This window comes from Apodemus sylvaticus, chromosome 15 (genome assembly GCF_947179515.1).
Source record: "Apodemus sylvaticus chromosome 15, mApoSyl1.1, whole genome shotgun sequence".
NCBI lineage: Eukaryota > Metazoa > Chordata > Mammalia > Rodentia > Muridae > Apodemus > Apodemus sylvaticus.
Genome location: NC_067486.1, coordinates 53,636,456 through 53,660,897, shown reverse-complemented (window position 1 = coordinate 53,660,897; position 24,442 = coordinate 53,636,456). Strand labels below are relative to the sequence as shown.

At 36.0% G+C, this 24,442-nt stretch overlaps 1 protein-coding gene across 2 annotated transcripts in view; it reads right to left on the bottom strand.

Annotated features, from left to right (window-relative positions):
• Window positions 1–24,442, bottom strand: part of Nectin3 (nectin cell adhesion molecule 3) — a 97,136-nt gene that overhangs the window by 36,940 nt on the left and 35,754 nt on the right. Inside the window, exons 5-7 of one of the 2 annotated variants that reach the window (XM_052158675.1) lie at window positions 22,448–22,599; window positions 7,650–7,788; window positions 6,063–6,147 (exon numbers count right to left, since the gene is read on the bottom strand). In XM_052158675.1, the coding sequence (XP_052014635.1) occupies window positions 6,063–6,147; window positions 7,650–7,788; window positions 22,448–22,599 (376 nt within the window). Of the gene's footprint in view, window positions 1–6,062; window positions 6,148–7,649; window positions 7,789–15,489; window positions 16,976–22,447; window positions 22,600–24,442 lie in introns of those variants that run through there. The other variant, XM_052158674.1, reaches the window with a different exon arrangement.

The window sequence follows — 24,442 nt, the reverse complement described above, 5'->3', positions numbered from 1 at the left end:
TACTGTGTGGTAACAAACTGTGGGGCTCTTCTCTGAGGAACACTATTTGAAAAATACTTATTTTTCTGTGTTTTATGTTATGAGTGTTTGTCTGGTGCTTGCAGAGGTCAGAAGACAGCAAGAGATTCTCTGGAACTGGAGATAGAGACGGTGGGAGCTGCTCTGAAGGGGTTGGAAATGCGAGCCAGGCCCTTTGTGAGAACAGCACATGCTTATAGCCACTGAACCACCTCTCTAGCCCCAAGAACATTCACCTTCCCAATGTTTCCTTACCACAAATTTTGATATGAAGTATGCCAAGGTTCATGCCAAGGTTAAAATAAAAGCCAATCACGGCTGCTATAAAATATATAAATGCTCACAATAATCATATCCAAATAAATAAGGAGAAGAAAAAGTGATAGTCTATAGAAATAGAATTTTGAACACTTGAAAAGATACTATTACTAAAAAAAATATCAAAACTACAATTATTTTTATTTTATAATAGTATATATTTATAATATACAAAATATAGATATGCCATTTCTGGTAAACTAGGATTAGTTAAGAAGACATGTTCTATTAGAGTGCTTGTGAATAAACTGACACTTTAATACATTATCAGTAGTTGTATGATATATATATATATATATATGTGTGTATATATATGTGTGTGTGTGTGTATGTGTGTGTATAAAAAACTTAAAGATGACGATTCACTAATATCAACCATCAACCAATATACCTGCTCTTTGATTGAACAAACTTATCCTAACAGTTATACTGAAGATACAAAATAAGATACACACACAAAGCTATCTGTTGTAGCATTGTTAAAAAATCCTTTGTAATTGAAATATGTAATAGAAACATATACATTAAAATACCATGTACCAATTAAAACAAATAAGAGAAGTCTCCATCCCAACCATGAACCATCCCCAGAATTTTCTAGCAGGAAGGGAAAAAAATATAGCAGTATAACAAGGTACTATTTGTATTAAACAATGGTGCAAAACATTGACATGCATGTTTATATGAATATGCATTTTCTTGTCTGTGCTTAAAGAAAGAGTAAGGAGGCAAACCACTGGAGATAGAGAAAGTAAATTGGAACTAAACTTTAGAAAGTACTCATTTACACTGTTTTGTATTAAATGCTGAAATGTAAGTGGACAGTCTTCCAAAAAAAAAAAAATCCTACCGTGAACGCTCAAGGGCATTTAGTAAGGGATGTAATATACTATGGTGAATTACTGGGAAAAACCCATCAGTCTTGCCAGACAGTGAGTCCCGGGGAAGCCCTGAAGAATCAGCATGGTCAACCTGTAGCCTACAGTTTTGCTACAGGTTTTCCACAGGTATAATTCATCCTATTCTGAAGCCACTAACAGAGAAGCCACGACAGAACTCAACTTTACAGAAAAGTAGAACATTCAAATATGACTTGTTGAGAATTATCTTCAAATATAAGTATAGTCATTGCTAACACTTAAGGATCCTTCTGGTCTCTTTTTCAGTATTTTCTTTTCATACATGATATGTATATATTTACATTATATATTACATATATTTACAATATGCATACTGAAGTATTAATATGCATATATATCACAGAATAAGTGAAGGAGTAAGCAAAATACAATGAAGAGTGTGATTCATTCAAAAAATGTTATCAAATGTATAAGGTATTATAAACATCAACTTCCTTGATTTGTTTCACAAGGACTGCATACATCAAGTCATCAGTTTAAATCATAAATAACACAAGGTATTTATGTCAAATCAGAAGGCTTGAGCCCCTTGCCTCCCGGAATCTGCATACCCAACAAGCTTAGCCCTAGACCTGGCCCCTGAATCTTTTCTGTTTGTGAGCCACCTTTGCAGATTAAGTGGCTTCTTCCCTTTCCAATTACTTCCCTGATCTTCTCCTGACAACTCACATGCATACGCCTACCTTCATACCTGCAAGCTGAGAAGCAGGTCTATTTGTGAGCTGCCTGTGCCTGGCCAGTCAGGTCCTCCCTTTCCCATTCCTCACGCCACATGTTGCTATGACCACACCCACAAAGCCCCAGTTCCATGGCTTTTATGTGAGGCACCTGACTGGGGAGATACTCTTAGAGAAACCTTAGAATTGAAATTTTACATCTAATGGACCTTAGAAACACCTACAGAATATTCTACCTAAACTACATTCTACTCAGCAATACATGGAACCTTCTTGGAAATAGACCACATGCTGGAAAACAAAGCAAACAAATACAAAAAACTGAAATAATACCATGTATACTATACAACCATTATGCAATTGAACTTAAAATCAAGAACAAAAACAGAGTGAACTCATGGAGAGTAAACAACTCATTACTGATTGATGAATGGGTCAAAGAAGAAATCCAAATGTTCCTGAAACCACATAAAAGCAAAACTTGGAGACACGTGCAAAGCTTCCCTAAAGGGCTACCCCTAAGAGCCTAGAAAGGGAGTGGATCTGGATGGGAGGGGATGGGAGGAGGAACTAGGAGAAAAAGAAAAAAGAAACCAAAAAAAAAAAATTAAAAGAAATGAAGAAAGGGAGGGAGGGAGAGAGGGAGAGAGGGAGGGAGGGAGGGAGGGAGGGAAGACACTCAAACTCCAAACTTGTTCTATGAAGCTGGTCTTAGTCTAGTACCCAAACCAGGTAAAGAATCAACAAAAAAATCAAAACTACAGACCAATATCCCTGATACTGTCATTGATGCAAAACTCTTCAATAATATACCATCAAACCAAATATAGAAACAGATCAAGATTATCCACTATGAAAAAGTTAGCTTTATCTCTGAAATTCCAGGATGGTTGGTTCAACATATACAAGTTAATAAATGCAATAAACCACATAAATGGACTTAGATACAATGCACATGATTATCTCAATAGATTCAGAAAAAGTGTTCTATTAAATCCAGTGTGCTTTATAATAATAAATCTTCAATAGCAGCATTGTCTAAGGGAAGAAGTGGGATCTTTAAGGATGGTGAAGCAAAAGCATATTTGCACATTTGATCTTTATAAGTTTCTGTAAGATTGTAATTTATATTTTGTATATTTGTATATCACGCATACAGAAAAGCCTAACCATCACAAAGTGATAAGACCCAGTGCAGTGTTTCAACCCTGCATGTTTCATCAATGAAGGTCGCTGCTGTCAGCTCTTCACCTACAGAGAGGACACACTGTGGACCTAAGTGCTCTTTGCCTTCAGACAAGACAGCGTTTCTGATTTCCTAAGGATGTGCACCACCACTTCAGACATGTCTGTAGGAAGACACTTGCTGCTCAAGAAGAGTGTCTCTTCACAAGACCACGCTTTGTTTTCCTCTCAGGGATTAAGGCAGGTACTACCACCAAGTAACTCCTCCTCATCGCAAACAAGGATATATGGGTGGGAATCGCTTCTTTCTATAGTTTTTTTTTTTAAGGAAACCCACCAATGAAAAGGTCAGGACAAATTGCCATGCCATGATTAAGAGGCACACTCATCACAACAATCCCACAATGCTAACTGATGGATCAGAACTCAATGGCTGAAATATTGATCTGAAGTCAAATTATCATATCTATCTTAGTCCCCTTCACAGCCACTTCTGTGCTAGACTTGGTATTCTTATGTCCGTCTGCTCAGTGTTCTTGTAATTCACTAGCATCACAGACCACTAGTTTCCACCAACTCTAAAGGTATGCCCACCACTGCACAGCCTGTGGTACCTGCAGTTGGGATGTCTACTGTAGCCTACCTTATGTTTCTACCAATGCATTTGAAAACGTGCCTAAATGTAAGTCTTCTGTTTGTTCTAGACCTTGATTCTACATTGGGCATGTCATTTGAGACTACTCTGTTCCTGAGTTGTGGGCACTTATCTTTGGCTCAAGAATAAACTATCTCTTACTGCCTTTGAGGAGAGAATGGTGTTTATGTTGACAACAGGCTCTTCCTTAAAGCCGGATCGGCCTTCTGGGAATATGAGAACTTTTGGTACTGGGCCTACAACTAAATAGTGATTTCAAGTAGAAATTAATGAATTTAAAATTCTGAAGTTATCTTTTGAATCAGAGCATGGCCATTACAAACTTACAGATCCCTTAGTAAGTAAGAAACCCTTATAAGCTTTGCATTTTGATATAAGATAGACTCAAAAATATCCATACAATTAGTGTATCTTGTAATGTGTGAGATAATAAATTCTTTCTAAAGCTTTAACTATTTCTAAAAGCATTTTTAAAGAATAAAAAATATGTCTGATTTCATGACTAACCCAAATTCTGACTCTTCTAGGCAAGATTTAGCTTTATAATTAGAAGAAAACATTGCTGACTAATGCTTTTGACAAGAAAAGGGAAATTATGATGCTAACTGGTTGCTTACTTCATAAGGACCAACGCTGCTCTATGTTTACAAGGTGTTTTCCCAGCAAGCTTCCTTCAACAAAAGGTTTTTTCTACTATGCAGTGTCATTCTTCACTTCTGTTCAGGATTATTCTTGTTACTAAACTTACTACAATCAAATTACTCTAATTATCTGAGTAATTTATCTCCTAGTTCCCAAACTGAGCCACCCTGAAAGCTTTCTGAAATAATACTTTCCTTTTGTTTGCATACAGTATCATAGAGTGTATATGTAAAAACAGCTATAAAACCCAACACACTTGACCTGAACCATTTTTTTTTTATTCAGGCTTCTATAAACAATCATCTTGAAAATACAAAGGATAAATTATATGCAAACTGATTTTCATCACAAGATTTAAATCGCATTCAATTAATCTTCTGGTAAAGAAGATGAGATTAATATCCTGAACAAAATTCTTAAAACTAAGTTTGGACACCCACAGATTAAGGCAGGAACCCTCTCTAGCATTTAGCCGCTCTGATAAAGGGGTCTGTAGGCATTTCACTCTGTTTCCCTGGTTTAATTTATTTGCCAAAGGCACAAATGTACTTTGTTCTGAAAAAGAACAAAAAAAGAAGTACATGGCAGGGTGCTTCACACTCCTGCCTGCCCCATCCCTGCTTAGCAGCAGACTGACTATAAGGTCAGCAAAGGAGCAGAAGCTGAGAGTATCTCCACAAAACCATTCCTTTCCAGGTTCCTGACCAAATAATGTATTCTCTGTATTCAAACTAAATACATGGTAAAGATTAAAGGCGTATCTTTTAAGGAAAATACACTATTCCATGGGCTAATCCCAGATACAGTGAGAAATGGCAGTAGGACAAACTAAGACAGTAAACAACAACAACAAAAACTATAATTGAGATTAAAAGAAGTCAAGTGCTCGGCCTTATCTCACACACCAAGATGGAGTAGGCACCAGATGACAGCAGATACTTGCACATGAGCTATTGCATACTGACTCCAACATAAAAGCTAAAAGTCACACAAACTTAACATGACGATCCAATACTCATTTTCGGGAGTTTAAACTGGAATATATACCTCCTGTCACCGAGTAAAGGAATGCTGAAATGTAGACCGCCTTCATACTGGAAAGAACCAACAGTGAAGCGCAGTGCTCAGAGAGCCAGGTCCGCAGCTTTCCAAAGGTACTCAAGCTCTCTACACATCATCCACATATAAGATGCCCGTTTGTATAATAGATCTTCAGGTCAATACAACTGCATCTGTAGTCAGTCTCTATCCACAGCTCCTAGTGAACGGCCACTGGAGGACTGATTCTCTTATTCACAGTAGCCATCACTTTTCTTACTACCTTGTACACAAAGTCTGATTGGTCACATTTTAGAGGAATACTTGAACAAGATAAGAATCTAACACTGTTACAAAGGATCATAACAATGCTTTGAAAAATTAATACAAATGGCATAAGATTTTTAAAAAATTTATTCACTTCAAATTTTGCAATGGGGACCCCAGTAGCCCAGGCAGGTCTCGAACTCAGTGTAGCCAAGGCTGACTTTAAGCTCCTGGTCCTGCTCCGACCTCTCAGGTACTGGGTTTGCAGATGTGTACCACAACAGCTGGGCAGATTTTTAGAAGCTAGTTCAGGTGATTTTAAGTGTCTTCGAGAACACGTACCTGGCACAGAAGGTCTTTCTGAGGGAGAGAAGGAATTCGTTCTTCATATACAGGGGGTGGCTTATGTGTAGGTGGAAGGTCGATTCTGTGTTCAAAATAGTAAAGAGAGATGGGGGAACATCAGGGAGAAAAAAAAAACCTTCGTATGCTTATTAAGTTATGTTGTTAATATGTCAGGAAATTAAAGTCAGCACTATTTCTAATACTTAACACAAAACTAACTTATTCACATTGAAGAAGCAATTCAAATACAAGCACTGAAAATTATTATTAAACAAGTCATCTTGTGCATGATCCATCTTCATAAGTCCACTACATTTTTACCTTTGATTATGCAGACAAATACTTTAAAGATAGTCTTTTGAAGGTTTTAATTTTTGTATATTATATGTCTGCCACATGTAAGCAGATACTCACAAGTCATAAAACCACCAATTATAAAAGAACTCCAGTATTACATTTCACCAAATTAAAGCAGCATTTTACCATCTTTTATTCATAAAAGATAACTTTCCGCTAATGAAAATTGTAAAAATGTATAGCACCATTTAGCTAAGGAAACAAGGGCTTATGGGAGCAATAGCATGCTCGTGGAAACAGTACCAACTATATTATAACAGGGTCTACAAGCTAGAAAGATCAGTGCAGTGACTATGAGGGGTTAGAGAAGTGTTTGGTTTCTGAGACATGGTTTTCTCTGTGTAACTCTCTGCTTGTCCTGGAATTCCCTCTGTAGACCAGGCTGGCCTCCAACTCCGAAGACTCATCTGTCTCTGCCTTTTGAATGCATCAGATTAAATGCATGCAGCAGCAGCACCCAGCACCCCAAATCATGTTAGAGGAATGTATCATTTCAATACCGATGCCAAGCCCTCATGGAACAACAGACTGCACAGGAAAACCCACTACTCTGTTCCAAATACAACCATGCAAAGTATCAGAGTTATCATCTAGCTAAACAACTGAGAGATAATGACAAGATTAAAATGAAACGACATAATGTGACTAATGGTCATTCTAGTCTACAACAAGGTACAATATTACCAGTTATAATTCAATCTCAGTGATTAGGCCAAAAACTATTTTTTAAATGAAAAATATGCTTATTTTATAATTTACTGAACGAAGCATTTTTCTTAAGGAAAAAAAGCTTTAAAATGGGAGTCTTTAAAAAAAAATAAATCGATAATTTATCCATAGTTAATATATGGACAGTTTTATCCATATATAAGACAAATAATCAATTAGGTTGAAGATGTTTTTAATATTGAAACCAGTTCCTATTAATGGCCTGAATTCTATTCCGGTTGGACAACATAAGCTATCATTACAGTGCGTTTGGAAAGATGCCCAATGCCTGTGGACGAGAAGCAGCCTAACACATCTCCGGCAAGCAGCCCGGTCAGGATCCTCATTTACCCGGATGCTGCTTAAGATGTTCTGATGAAACCACAGCCAACTAACAGGGGGCCATCACTACCCTTTTTGCCATCTGTTGAACACTGGATGTAAGTAATGTAAACACAGACATAAAGGAAGATGAAAAATGCATGGTCACAGTGAAACACAAGCAAAACTGTAACCTACACTTTGTCAAGATAGGATGGTCTCTTTTTCCGCGGTGTCAGCAACACAGTCACAAAGACAGCGATGATGAAGAGGGCCAGGACAGCGCCAATCACAGCTCCAGCCACTGCTATAGATGAGGTCTGCTTAAGCGGGATGTCTGTTAAGTAATAAAAATGCTTTTCAAACAACTTTGAAGAGTTCTTAAAGCTACATGCTTGAATTTTTACAATGCTCAATGGTTAGGTTATTTATGATATGCAGTAATTAGTTTAGAGGACTCCGAACCTGACTCATCAATTTTAGGAGTATTATGTTAATACCCTTCTATCTTCCTCCAGCACCCCAGCTGTGCTTTACTCAATTTATGTAAACTATCTCCAGTCAGGCATTATTGAGTGAATCTATCCTCAACGCTCAAAGGTTGCCTAAAGAAAAAACCATAAATAATGACGATAATTTTAAGTTCTCATTCTAACAGGTGATAAAAATATTCAGTTGATTATTAATAGCCACACTTACCATTTTTATTCTATTAAGATGAAAAGGAAACATTATTAAGATAATGTACTAAAGCCATGCAGTGGTGCTGCATGCCTTTAATCTCAGCACTTGGGAGGCAGAGGCAGGCGGATCTCCGAGTTTGAGGCCAGCCTGTCCTACAGAGCAAGTTCCAAGAGTGTCAAGACTACACAGAGAAACCCTGTTCCAAAGTGGGGGTGGGGTGGGGTGGGTAAGAATATTCAAGGGCTAAACAAAAAATAATACAAATAAATGATAAAATGTGATAGTGGATATTGTATTGAACTTAAAAAAAAGTTTTAAAGTAGAATATTTCAAAATAGTACACACATCAACAGTGGCAATTCTTTCCTATGACTAAAGGCTACACACACACACACACACATACACACACAAAACTTGTGAATATATTTCTCATATTAAAGCATGCATTCCGTTAAGGACTTAATATATAAGCATCTCACACAATTCTTAAAAAGGTGCTAACATTCATAAACTCAGAAATAATGGAATCACTGTGACTCAAATGTAAGTAATACCATTATGTTTTACTTTACTCTAGAAAGCCAGCCACCCAATTTTGTGGAGTGATTCTTAAATGTCTTCAGACGAATTTTCTGTTCTCATGTTTGTTTTTTGAGAGAAGTTACCATGTATCTCAGGATAATCTGGTACTTGCTGTGTAGCCAAGGATAACTATTAGCTCATGATCCTAAAGGTGAGAGGGGCCTTGGAGTGGGGGATTGGATCATCTGTTGCCACTCCCAGTTTCTGTGTTGCTGGGGAACCAACCCAGTCCTGCGCATGCTAAGTATGTACTGTGCCAAATCCACCACACTCTCCCCCTATTAACTTGATCTTGGTTTACTCTTTTACCCAGTAAGGTAGATAGCAAAAATGCCACTTTATAAATAAAGACAAAGCCCTAAGGCATGTTTAAACCTAAGCCAGTGACCTGAAGAAACATCTTATCACCAAGGGAGATGGTGTACAATACTCAAATGTTTTAAGTGACAGAAAGTAAGTGTTAGCATTTTACCATGAAAGTGTGGTACGGGGCTTTCTCAAAACCACAGGTCGCTGCTTTCACAGAAGTTTTATGATCTCGTATTTGCCGCAAACTTACTCCCTCACCCAGAAAGAAAAATGAGCATCGCCTATACATCAAAAATATACATCCATAATTAAAGATACCAAGGGCACATCTTCTCAGACAAATGTTCAAAAGCCAACCAACCAATACATACTGAACTCAAGAAAAACATGCATATATTAAACATCATAGATATCAAATATGATTAGTTTTGGTTTTTTAATTGTTTACTTACTCTCATACTATACCGAACTGTTAATACCAACTTTTCCCATAAATGATCTTTCAGGTTTCAGTGCTGAGGATCCAGTCCTCACACATGCCCAGCCTGTGATCTCCCTCTGTGCTACACTGCCAGTCAGTCATTCTGCAGTTTTCAACAGCTCCTTTGTGTCCTCGCCATGATCCCCAAGCTTGTAGCTATACAACATTTCATCTCACCATTCTTCTAAGTATCACATTTAGCTCAGGTCAGTTTCAGCTGTTGATTTAATGAATACCAGACATCTATCTGGTACCACCTCTAGGAATACAAAGGTAAACCATAATACTACTCCTCACAAGAAAGAGAAACAGTGCCAAGATGAGGTTATAGAATTCATACAATAGGCAGAGTCCAATAAAGTACAAGATTAGCACTTATATTTAAAACATATTTAATAGAGCTAGAGATAAATATCAGTGGTGGTGCCTGTCTAGAGTAAGGAGCTATACTCCCCATTCATTATTAGCAAATTACTACCTACCCCCTCCAAGGAAAAGCAAAGAAAGCAACGTTTGTTAAAAACGGAAACAAATCCTAACTTGCATATAATACTTGAGCTGGCATTGTCAGCCTGTTATGATCCAAGCCTGATATGATCACTTGCTCACCCAACACTTGGGGCCTCACATGGGGAGCAAGGAATGGAATACTTCCCGAATGAATGTGAACTGCAGTACTTCTTCAAGCCCTTCACTTGTGTGTTCCTTATTAGTATAATCAACATGTATAATTATACTTATTAGTATAATCAACATGTCAGTTGGGAGGTAGGCCAACTAACCTGGTAATCGTTTTTAACACTAAAAGTGCAAGGGAGGATTTTCCTGGGTAATCCATGTACCAACTGAGCACCTATCCAAATGAGATTACCAGAACTCATCTGTGATATACTCGCATTACACCTAAAATATGCGTTCCTGTGAAAGAAGCAGCATAATGAAGGTATCCCACAGTAGATAAAAGCACACCAGTATCTTACTCAAAATACAACTTCTACCAATTAGCTATAATATTAAAAAAAAACCATGACAACCTAGTGAGCTGGGATGAACCAACCAAAAACAATTCAGGTGCCTCAAGAGACCAAATAAATATGCTTACATTTTCTTAGTATTAATTATACTCATAAGCTTGCAAACTAGCCATTGTGAACAAATCATTCATGTTTTCAGTGATCCATTCCTTCCATGTGAGCTGAGTTGCCTTTGAGAACACCGCATTAAGCCGAGTATCAAAAGATATGAACCGGAGAAGAAGGGTGGGTGGGTTTATTTTTGCAAATTATTGAATCAAAAAGTCTAAAAACCAAGATTTTAAAAATGAAGCACATTTAATCATTTTTAAATATCATTTTTTGAGAAAAGGTTAACTTTTCAAATGAAGCACATTATGTATCCCAAATAGTGACAATTACAATGACATTTAAAAGTATTATTTATCACTTAGAATGTCCAGTTCAGACTATTTTAAAATACATACAACTGAGTTGCTCTAGAAGCACAAATATACTTGGAATACATACTAATTTTAGCTCATGTTACAATCAAAGAGTTTTCACTGATCTACAAGATAGACAAAAAATAATTAAATATAAATCTGGGATACATACAAGATGACAGAAAAGACCATTTGTTAATTCTGTTGAAGTACCATAAATCTCCTATTTGAGACACACTTCTATGGACTGGTTTGCAGGGTGGAACGGGGAAGCATGGACAGAATTATTCATGTATCAGGCACGCTGCAAAGGGAAAGCAGTTAATCTATCTAAACATGAGCAGGCCCTCTGTTACTGTTGTCTCTGCATTGAGGACCAAATGGTTGCCAGTGTCAGAGCAGAAAGCAAGTATTATGAGCCTCTTAGTGGACGAATGCATCATCTCCTACGAAGCAACCCTGCACACACAATGAATCTTGAACGCAAGCAAGGTTCTAGACCTTATGAACAACTTATAAAAATGCAGAGGATGCATTTCAGGGTGCAATGGAACAATCAACACAAGAAAACTAAGAAAATAAAGCCATTTTTAGAATAAAAAGACAGATGGAAAAAACTTGTTATGTTGGCCAGAACACATGAAAGGTATTTCTAAAATTACAATATACAGATCATACTTGGATCCTAATCAAAACTCCTAAAAGTAACAGAAATGTGAATACTTACTGCTTGAAATTAGAGAAATACTCATTTTTGGTATAGTAAAGATACCATGGAAACTTGGTTTTAAGAAGAATCTTTATCTCTTAGAATGGATAAGGATTTACTGCCAATGAGGTAATGACAGAAAGAATGATGGGCTTAAAATGCAACATCAGTGACAGTGACCTGGTAATAACTATGTGGTGGCTTTGAAACAAACAAATCTACAAGTAGGTTTTCCCTGAGACATTTCTGGTAACTAAAATGGAATAATTTCTGTATTGATGTATCTATACAGAAGTATCATGCATGTAAGGAAATAAGGCTTTAGATTGCGATCAAGAATTAAGAATGACTTCTGCAGCAGGTTAGCATTCTAATGCTCGCTGCCTCTGTCATCATGGTGTGCAGCTACAACAGAAGAATGCTTCTTTCTTCCCACAATGAAGTAAGCTTTACGCTCTTTCCAAACTGTAACCAGTCTGACCTACTGCCAAACTCCAATAACATGCATACAGTGCAACCTTTTGTAAAACTACGCTGAGTCTCACTACTCATTCTCATACTTCAAAAATCTCCATGTACCATAATAGAAGAAAACAGATATATGTAGGCAAAGACATGTTTAACACTTTAAAGTTGGGATATGCTGACACTATTATGAAGGTGCGCTCATTAATGAATTCTTAACATGTATGCCATGAAGGGAACAAAACAAAGTGTATGCTACTTGAAGAAATGGCTGCTTATTCAAAAACTGCTTAGAAAAATATAGACCATTATTAAAAATAACAGCAAACTGGAAATTGATTATAAAGTGTTATTTCTATTCAAAACAGTTCATAAGCAGTAAGTAAACACCACTAAATGACAAGCTAATTATCTTTCAAAATGAGCTGATTTCAAAATAAAAACCGACTGATCTCTATACACAATGGTTCCAGGATTCCAAAATGTAAAATTACAGTGATGTTTAAATCCTCAGCAATCTTCTAGATGAACATAATCTGTACATATCCTCCTACAGACTTTTATCTTCAGATCACTTAACATGCGTAATAAATTGTAAATTCTGTGTAACTGTTGTATGTAGTGCTTAAGGAGAGGTGAGATAAACTCATTGGGTGCTGGATGCAGATGTAATTTTTCAAATATTTCTGAATATCATTGATGATGAATATACAAATAGCTACCGAATACATGTTAAAACCAAACTACACAATGGTTAACATGTCCATGTGGCTAACATGTCTACTATAGGCACTGTCAAAGTTTACTTAACTCTATCTTTAACCTGATATTAGTTGCTTGTGAAGAGAAATGAAGTAGATCCTAAGTCCTGTGATTCTGAATGGCATTTTAATTGTTAGTTGAAATGAAAGTGGGTTATGCATATATGAAATAAAACACAGGCACAGAAGCGCATATGAGAAATGAAAGTAATACAGAATTTAGTTTTACTTTAGAAGTATACCACTGAAAGGCTTTGTCTGAAAGTCTATTTCATGATTTATTGCATGGCAATGAGGGCCATCACCTAGCAAGTAACTTGGGAAAAAAACAAGGAAGAAAAAAAGTACTACTGGTTACATTAAAACTGAAGAAAACTAAACCCAGTCTCAAAAGTCATCGGAGAAATACACCCCCTTTCTGACAGGTCATTTCCAATAAACAAGTAGGGGGAAAATCTGTTTATAGTCTAGATTCTAGGTTAAAAATTCAGTATGTGTGCCATGTTTTCCTCTCTCATATTTTATGTTATTACTTCCACATATGACCTACTATATTTATCAAAATCACATCAAATATTTTTGCATATGACATGGCTACATTGTTGTCAAATTTGCACTTATTCTAAGTCCTATATTCCCTTAATGTAAAACATGTAGCTATAGTTTCTTCCTAAACTTTTAACATATGGATGACTATTAGAAGCAGCAGTTACTACTAAAAAACTTAATGGTTTCTTTATACATAGACAGCCGTGTGTGTGGCAGGGGAGGGACACACACAGAGCTCTTATCAGGCACATGGTTAAATACTAAATGTTTAAGTATAATCAAGTACTATTTCATAGTTTACTTGTAGCTTATGGAAGTTTTAGTGTATTTTAATAAACTTTTATAGGAAAAAATCAATTTGTATTATTGAAATATGTTAACCAGTAGGAAAGAAACCATGAAGTAAAAATATAAAAATGTAAAAACAGTTCAAAACATATAAGTAACAAAAGTAAACATGGCCTCTATAGAGTAAAAATTATCTTCCAAATTTTCTAAGGAGCTGTGATTCTTATATACCTGACAATCAGCCATGCACATCACCAGTGTTTATGTGAATATAGGTGTCCACAGATAACCCCCTATGTACAATGTACATATATAAAGCTTTAATGAACAAGAGTGCAATGCTTCCACAAGCCTTAAGCACCAGTGTTAAGATTCCAGAACCTACCGAGCCTCTAGCACACCAAATGATCCAGACTATGGCGACTAGACTGCATCAAATCCTTTACAGGTTTTGAGATTGCCTTTGCCCACAAATCAAACCAAATGCCTAGAACATGAAGGGGGTTTATCATCAGGAGCTATCTGTGCTTCAGTAACTTAGTTCTTAAGATAGTGTTGCTAATTTCTTTTAGATTAAATATTCAAATTGAGATTGATATAGAAGCCTAAATGTGATCATTCTGCTTGGACTCATACAACACATCAAAACCCTACTTAAGATAAAATCTTCGATCAAAAAATCAATAAATTCTTATCTTTCACGGAAAGAAATTTTAGACCTATTTTTCTTGTGGCTTTTATCATTACTGATAATTAAAGTTAGTTTTGTCACAGTGTATTACTAAAAAGTGTACTTCCAAATGACCTGAACTAAGGTGTCTGTATATTAAGTGATTAAACATATTAAAACATATTAAAAATGATTTATTGGCGAACTTACTGTACTTCTTAATCTTCTATTATTGCCTTATAATACATGTTGGGGTAGAGCTAACTTTAACACTGCTAAAGAAAAATAGTGTCTAATCATTCAGAATAAAGCTTTTACTACTTGCAACAGTTTAGGAATATGCCACAATTCTGTCTTCTCTATGAAACATATAGTAAAAATCTATTTTATATATATATATGTATATATAATTCACACATATATATGAATGAAAGAGGATTGGGAGTAGGTGCTTGGTGGAGTTAAGTGTACCTAATATGTTTTTTATTAAAAATAATTTTTCTATTATGATTCATTTAATAACATCTTCAATGTCCTGGCAAGACACTGGTTCTACACAATCCTTTTCCCCAATCAAATGATAGAAAAACATTCTTCAGGCCTTAAAGCAGTTTCCATTGTTACAATTTTAAGAACTCTACTGCAGAATTAATTTACCATCCAAAGAATATTAACATATGAAGATTTATATACCATCTCCTCAGAAGTTACATAATACTGGAAAGAATATAGTTAATGAGCTATGTGAAACAAATGAACAAAACAAACCCCCAAAAATCTCATGATATGTTTCCAGTTTTAATTTGAAAAAAACAAACAAAAAAAGCGTGAAACATATACATACATTTAGGAGAAAATGAAGAAAAAAGGGAGGGATTGCCAATATTCATCATCAAGTGTTATCAATGACTGGTTCTCTAATGCAGATTTCCCTAATGAAACCTCAAGCTTCAAAGTTTATTTTAATATTGTTTTGTACACGTACCCGTTTGAACAAACCGACATTAAATAACTAAAACAAGATCTAGAAAACTCTTTGTTTAGGTTCCTGGCTGGAACAGCTCATGTCTAACTCTGGCACACAAGCAGTCTGACTGTCTGACTGTCTGACTGTCTGTAGTCCTGTACCGCGCTTTCATCACTATTCGTCGGCTTAGCAAATAAAGTATTAAGATAAGGTTAATGCTTCGTGTACCAAAATCATGTTCACAAAACAACTGAAGAACTTTCTTCCAGAGATGAAAAAAATTAGTGATTATTATGTCAGGAGGCATATATTTTATTACTCTTGCAAATTATTTTAGACAAAAATATTGAACAGCTACTTATGCTCTTCCACACATCATATTCACTTAGTTTATGGCCACAGTTTTAGTGCAACAAAATATCTTTGAAAAGCCACTCTACAGTCATTATGGCAAGGCTCATTTAAATGCAGAGGTAACAATCCTATCTATATAGAAACTTAGAAAATAATGTTTGAGGATGAAAAGATACTCCATCAGGATGAGTGATTTTAGTATACTAAAAATATATAAGCATTTCTTGAATGAGTTTTACTGTCAATTTTGATGGAGTATTCTTAGTGGTGATAAGTTTTGAGAGGTATATGTTACACAATCATTATACTTGAGATTATAGTCTTAGGTAAATATTTAATACACAATGCCAAGGTAGTTTCATTTTTTTCTGTTTTTAATTTTTGTACCAAAAACGTCATACATTTAACGCTGACATCTTTCTTACCTGTGTGCCTCAGACCAATAAAGTACTCTGCATTAGAATTTAAATCTTGAGACAGTAGTATAGCAGTGAAAAAACTGTAAAGCAGCTCAGATACATTGAACCCAGGTTTTACATTTTCATTTGTCAGATCAGAATATAAAAAGTAAGCTCGAAATCAACTTGAAAAAGCTTATTCTTCCTCAAGAAAAAGTATGAACAATCTGAAAATGATCAACTAGTATGAAGGAAACATTGTACATAGTGAAGTCACGTCAGTGGTTGTTAAACATACCACTCCCTCCTGGAAATTACGGAGCCATCTACATGGGAAACTAAACCATCTTCGCTTTCATTGTAGCGTTCATCAGTGACGAACTTCATTCCCATTTTTAGGTCTTCATAGTAATCCATTGGTCTTTCAAACCTAGTGAGAGTCTCTACATTATTCCACTGAGTTTTCTCAGGCTCCTCTAAGTAGTCTTTACGTATAAGGTTGTTCACTGGGTTTTTGTTTTCCTTTTTTACACTGTCTGGGTAAGAATCAAGCTCATCCTGTTGAAGAACATCAATTTGCGATTCTTTTTGCATGTCTGATGGTGGAATGTAGTTTTTGGCAAAGTAGTCTCCACGAAACGTCCGTCGTCTCCTATAGCAGAATATCCCAGCCAAAATGCTCACGAGCACTACGAAGAGAGCCCCACCCACTACACTAGCAATGATGGTGCCAATTGTGTCATCCTTAAGTGTTGCCAAAGTTGACAATGGAAAGGGCAATTTTTTATGTTCTGTTGCTACCTCCTCGACGTCAGCAGTTGAGGAATGCCACTGAACTGTAGGCTGAAGGGTGGTGGTAGTAGGAGGATCTAATGGAAACAGTAAAGATAGACAAGACACAGAAAGGCACACAACGTCAATGAGGCTGATTCAGCAGCAGGGGAACAGGCAGCACAGTTAATACATGTTCCAATAACAATAGTTTTTCATTCTTAAGATTAAAAAAGTAGTATTAGTTAACAAATACTTTTAAAAAAATCCTGACATGTTATAATCTGTTACCAGTGAAGTGAGGCCCAGGAAGCCAGGGGTGTGTGTCGGAAGCCACTCGGTCCACACTTGGAGTACTGCTGTGTTCACTCTAAGGCATGGGTGACTGTTTCAATGTCGAGTATTACCTAAGTGGTCTATGCATGGCTGGCTTAGGAATTATCATACAAAATTTCAATTAAATCAAAAATTTCAAATGTGTAGCTTCTTAGCCAGTACCAAAAGGAAATAAAAATAAATATTGACAATAAAATATTTTCTTAATATGCATGTTTACTTAATATGCAAGAGTAGAACTTATCCTTTAAAAGAATGAAAAACCATAGTCTTGTTAAGTGGACATACTATATAAACTGTGGGTTTAATAATTCTCTCAAAAATATTTTTCTTAATAAAAAGTACTATAACTTTTTATGAAAAATATATAATAGTAAAGAGCATTATTTGGTAATTTTAAAAATAAAAAAACAGGTATGTAAAACTGTATCAATCAAATGTGCTATTATTAAATGAGAATAACATATACAAAGTGAAAATATAATAATCGCCTCTAGTAATCAAAGATAATATTCTGAACATTTGTAAAATTAGGAATTTCAACTGTATTTGTATAATTCCATGCTATTATTTTAGGATAGACTATAAAAGAGAATAGCTAATATTTTAGAGAGAACATTCTAATAATATTTAAGTATTAGATGCAAATGGATCATTTATTGACATATTACAGAGTAGCCATTAATATTAAAAAGCAACTAAACATAAACAGTAAAAATTAAAGATTGGTTAATTGTCCATTAAGTAGTATCTGTAGGCCATGTTATATATAGTTCTAGAGTTTAAAGATGAGTTTAAAATGTTGAGTTTTTCATAGATAAAAATAAATAACCCAAATGGCAATCTCCTAAAATTAATTTTTATGTGAGTGGTTCTGACAGAGCTTTTAAAAATGATTGTTAGAAAAGTACTAAATCTACATGGGGGGTAAGTTATTCTAACATCACAAGCTAAAGAAATATACTTACTGAGACAGGATGCATCACGGAATGCCGTATGTATAGAATGTAGTAAAAATTTAGCAAGTACAGCATTAAAAAAAAAAAAAACACCAAATACTGGTAACCTCTTTCTCTATGGTTTTAAGCTACTGTAACGGGTAATACTGATGGGTTCTGCCAAGTGTCACATGTATGTGAATCTGGAAAGACTTTATGAGACAATCTTCCCTAGCTGGGCAATTTCATTTTGAAGAAATTATGCAAATGTGAAACTGAAGGATTCTTTTAGCATTAAAGGAGTAAAGCTTCGTATAATACAGCTTCAAGGAATCAAGGTGCTAAAGACGTCAGACAAAAGTCCAAGGTCTTTTATGATACAATATATGTATTATTTTAGGGTAGTAACAGGGCAGTCAACTTACTAAATGATAATATGTAATGATTACAAGGGGAAAATGTTCTAGCACATTGAAATAAAAACAGAAATTGCCTACATTAATTATTTTAAACGTATCCATTTCAACCTATCTGTATACATGGAGATGTTCAAAGCTTAGGACAACCCTGGTTTTCTTCGAGTGATGTATACCCCTAAGCTCCTACCAACTAGACAATACAAAACTCAACAGTATTGCAATATATTGACCCAAAATTTGAACTTTATTTCCATTTGCAAAGTTCTTTATACATACACAAATGGATATATACTGTTTTTTCTTATTTAACAAAAGAACGATTTCAGAAAAGTTTAACAAAAATATTTAAAACTTAGTTAGACTGATTAGTGACCCTGGTAATTTTTCAATTCACTATTCTCCTTAACTAGTGTTAAAAATAGCATAACCACAATATCAGTACTACAGGGGTGAACACTTCAGTTTACAGCTTAAACAACGGGCATATGGTAATTTCATTTTAACCTAGAATGAATCTTGGTTCATGCATGGAATCAAAAGTTTTAATAAATATCAATAGCTATTTATCTATAGTGATTTAAAAATCACATCATCACTCCTTATTGTTTCAACCAGACATTTATATATTCTTTGCTAAATATATGACATATGAAAAGATGACAGATATAAAAGTTGCAGTTGATTCTGAGATCTCTACCAAAGGAAAGGTCTTTTCAGTCTGTTTTCAACTACCTAATGAACAAAGAGTATATTAAGGAATATTCTTGTAGTTGTAAGGCAAAATTCAATCTATTAATAAATATGTTAAAATTAAATATATTGACCTTATTTTTTACATATTGGTTGTTTAAATTTTAAAAATTTTATATCTTAAAATTAGAAATTACCATTTATAGATTCTTGAATTTATGCCTGGATCCCAAAATGAATAATATGAAAATTCTACTGTGCAAAAGAGTAAGAATGTTAGGCTTTGGGGTACTGATGTGAAATGTTGTAATTTGATATTCTACTTTCAGAGAAGCAATGAATTAGTTATGGGAAGGGACAAGCAAACAGCAAACCAGAAAACCACAATGGCCAGCAGGCAGCTGGTCGTGGGCTGAGCCACGAGAGGGGCACTGCTCGAGTCCAGGGCAGCAACCTAAACTGAACCCTGTAATCAGGAGCCCGAGGCCTTCTGTCTAAAACCCAATGGCCATGAATGTGAGAAAACTAAGATGTTAAGAAGCTCACTCACAGCTACTCAGTCCAGTTTTCTAAGTAAAACTCTTGACATAAGATTATATATTTTTAAAAGTAAAGCTAACACTGAGATGACGTCTTACGGTGTCAGTTACAGCCTCTTATCCTGGCAAAAGTCCAGTAGGTTAATGAAAAAGCACCAGCACATCGAGGATACTTAATAATGAACACACAGCAGTGGAGAAGGCAACTACAGCTGGCAGAGACCACAGTACCACAGGCTCTGCATAGGAAGAAGATCCACTCTAGGTTGCTTCATAGGCACTACCCCACACAAACTTATCCTCTTGAGCAGTACTCTGAGTAATTAAACTGGTGTCTCATATTTACTCAAAGTTGTCTCCATACTTTATTACACTTAATAATTTTGATTTTTTTTTAAAAAGTTAATCATCAGTTCCTTAAACAAAGAAAATAGGGTTATTTCTTTCCTAAATCTAACTTTTTTTCATGTGTGCAACAAAAGTGTATGGGATACCTACTGTGTGTCACAGAATATTATACATGGCAGCAACATAGCCATGATTAAAGTAGACAGAAATCCTTGACCTCTTCAGTGTTAACTCCTAGAGGGGATAAGGACAGAGGACAGGGCGACAGCCTGGTATAGAGAATCACAGAGGTGAGACTGTTGGAAAATGTGACAGCTTGGAAAGGGACGTAAGCACAGAGCGCCGAGGATGCCTCCAGACTCTGAAAACAGAAGTGCTAACTGAGCCAGACACATCCTGCCATGTTCAATGACAAAGGCAGACCCAGTGAGCAGACACAGAAGATGACAGCTCCCCTGAGTGCACAGAGGGCCTGGCTATTCCCTGAAGATCTACTTTTAACCCCAGTAAATGGAAGTTCACAGAAGGTTTTAAGGAGGTATGGCATAATCTAATGAACTCTTAATTTAAAAGATTGGCCGCTTGTGAATATAGATTGAAGGGTGACAGCTTCAAAACAGCTCAAGTAAAACATTCTGATCTTGATCAAAGCAGTAACAACAGCAGAAAAGGTATAGAGTGGATTAATATTCCACATAACATGCAAAAAGGCTAATACTGGTTTAGAGGTGCACCGTGCAGAGTGTAGAAGAAACAGTGAAAAGAAGGTGGATTTTAAAGGGCTGTGTCTTGAGTGAATGAAGTGACAGAACTCACAAGCAAGTCAAGGGAGAAGAAAGTGACAGAGTCTGCATCGAGGTGCAGGAGAAGTCAGGACAGACCTTGATTTTGAACAAGGAGAGTTGTAAATGTCTAGTCAATTCTTACATATAATTCATGATTCTAAATAGGCAACTGCAAACAAAGAGAATTCTTCAAAACAAAACAAATTATAACCCTGGAATCTAGCAAGTGTAAAGCTTGGTTATCACCAGTGGAACCACACATACGGAAGAGACCAACTTAAACCTGGACATGTAAAGATGATAGAACAATAACATTTGGACCTAAGATCAAATACCTCATGGGAAGCTGTGTAAAAGGAACAAAATGTAAGAACTCCCCAGGAAACTTAAATTTAAGTTTTCAATATAATTTAAATATACTCTGCCTATGGTTGTCTTTCAATAGACAACCATAATACTAACCCCAATACTTTAGTCAACTTCCCACCGAAATGCTGTTACTACGGAGCTCTGTATGGACAGACATGACTTTATGTTCCCTGTGATTATCTCACAGGAAACTGGAACCTCTGCTGTACGCCAGGCACTAATCCATTGCTTGTCCTGAGGACAGGTGAGCATCTACGCAAGCATGTCACTAGCCTGTAGTGACACTGGAGGCATACACAGGGTCACACAGAACTGAGAACACAAGCATAATGCTTTCTAATATCTGTAACATTCTTACATTTGAAGAGACTTAGAACCACAACTATTCATTCCGTAGTAGAAAACTTCATCTGAAGGTCCTTCTTTTTCTCATCCTCATTGTATATGACTTAGATGTGCTACTAGTAATCAAATCCTTCTGATCATTAAGAATTATTCAAATAATTTAATTATTTTTTCTGTTTCAGTACTGTATAGGTAATTGATAGCTATTGATAAAAAATGTGGGTTTTATTCTTGCATTTTGTAAATGCTCAAATTTATACTGAATTAAACTAGCAAAACTTTCACATTGAAACAGTATGTGAAAAATACATTTTGAGGGCTTAAAAACTTAGAAAAAATATCAAATTTTACATTATTAAAACTCAGTAGTTACTTCACTTCTCATTGCCCTAAAATGGCAGTCTCATCTCCAATGACAAGCGATGTTATTTCCAAAGCCAAAATAAAAGTTAATAGCCCATTTTACTTATCAGACAATTACATGCAGAGCAACAAATAAAGAAGAAAAACAAAACAAAACAAAGTTCATTGTTTAACCACAACTTAGATAGGCATGCTACAGTCAAAGATATAAAGAATGTGCTGACTACACATTTTGACATCTCCTTAAAGAACTGCTGCTTTATACAAACATCTGCTTTATACAGAGTAAGATGTTCTTACTCTGTGATTTCCCCTTTATGTTCTCTTTTAAATTTCCTAGCAATGAACCTAAACTATAATGAGGAAAAGTACTGCACTGTATTACCTTACAATTATTATGACTACTTTATCTCACCTCAGAAAGAGGCAATAGCTTACCTGAAATGTAGATGACCTTTTGATCACTTCTTTGACCAAGGGAATTTGTCACTTTACAGACATAAACGCCAGAAAAATTGACAGTCAATGGATAGACAAAATGAAGAGTATTGTCTGATGCCAATAAACCATCGGGCCACTGCCCATCCAACCTAGATGTTTAAAAAGTATAGCATTATTTTAAGTAGCTTCAAATAGCAAACCCTTACAATTATTTAAACTGTTACACTTTTAGGATACAAAAAAACCTCTGTGTCCTTTACCTATAATTAGTTATGAAAGCATATAATTTTTATTTCACTTTCAAATAAAGCATATAACTTTATTTGTAAAGTTGAACTATATAAGTCCATTAAATACATCCATTCTTTGGAAAATTAATCCATGTATGTTACATATGTCAGCATAATGAGAGAGAAGCTTTTCAAGGCTTTTATTAAATTTCATCAATTACAGATATTTTGTATCCTGATGATTATCACCCTCCTCCACTGCTGAAGCTCCACACCCCTCTGCAAAGCCCACCCTACTCACCTCTTCTTTATGATGCACTAAATTTAACCAGAACTACTGGTATGACCATGTATTTGGATCTGGCGGATCGTGGGCTCATACGTGGGCACCTAACTGAAAACAATGTATTTCTTCCCGTTCCCCAGAATATAGGAATAGCTAATAGTTTGGAGCAGAGATGGGTCCTATCAGTCTCTTCTTGACTAGTGACAGGTTGAGTCTGATCCAGAGCTACTGCCACAGACTGCCACGGCTACTGTTAACATCACAACTTCAATGATTGTGTCAAGCACAAAAGACAGCATTTCACAGCTCTTCCCCGCCCCCATCTTCCTGCTTTCTATTTCCTACTCACCCTTCACAATATTTCTCTAGCCTTTCATGGAGTGGTAGAAATGTCCTATTTAGGATTGAGCATTCAGCTATCACTGAAGACTCAGGGCCCTGAGCAGCTATAAAGTTCTGGATCCAATACCATTTACGGTAGAGGGAAACTAAATCTGTACATCTCACCTGGCACAAAAAAATCAACTCTCAATGGATGGAAGACCTCAACATAAAACTACAAATTCTGAAACTGTTAGAAGAAAAGGAAGGCAATGTGCTACAAGATGCAGTCATAGGTAAGGGTTTTTAAACAGGACTTTATGTACTCAGAAAACAAAGCCAGCAATCAGCAAACTAGACCTCATGAAAGTAAATAGCTGTGTATAGCAATGAAAAGCCTAAACAGTCAAAGAAAAATCTTTGCCAGCTACATAGCTACAGAGTTAATCTACAGAATGAATATACACACACAAGAAAATAAAACAAAGCTGGACAGTGGTGGCCCACGCCTTTAATCCCAACACTTAGGAGGCAGAGGCAGGCGGATCTCTGAGTTCGAGGCCAGCCTGGCCCACAGAGTGAGTTCCAGGACAGCCAGAGAAACCCTGTCAAAAGAAAAGAAATGATTGGGGGGGGGGGAGAGGAAAGGGGGGAGGGGAAGAGGAAGGGGGAGGAGGAGAGGGAAGGGGAGGGAAGAAGAGGGGGGAGGGAAGAAGAGGGGGGAGGAAAGGGAGGAGGAGGGGGGAGAAAAGAGAAAAGAGAAAAGAAAAAAGAAAACTCTTAACAAAATAATCTAATTTTACAAAAACAGGCTATGGAGTTGAGTTCTAGTTTGCTTTGAGGTCAGTCTGATACTGCTTTGAGTCACATGATATGGGAATCTCTATTGAAGGATTTCCCAGATCAGACTTTACTATGGGTAGGCTTGGGGAAAAGTTTGACTATTAACTGATAAAGGAAGGCACAGTCCTCTGTGGGCACCAAATCCCTACATAAAATGGCACTGGGCTATACACAAAAGCTAGTTTAGCATGTTAAGGAGCCAACCAGCACTGCTCAGTAGTTTCATTTAATGATGTGATTTTCCCTAATAATGAACTATGACCTGTAAATGGGCACAAACCATTTCCTCCCCCAAGTTGCTTTCGTCAGAGT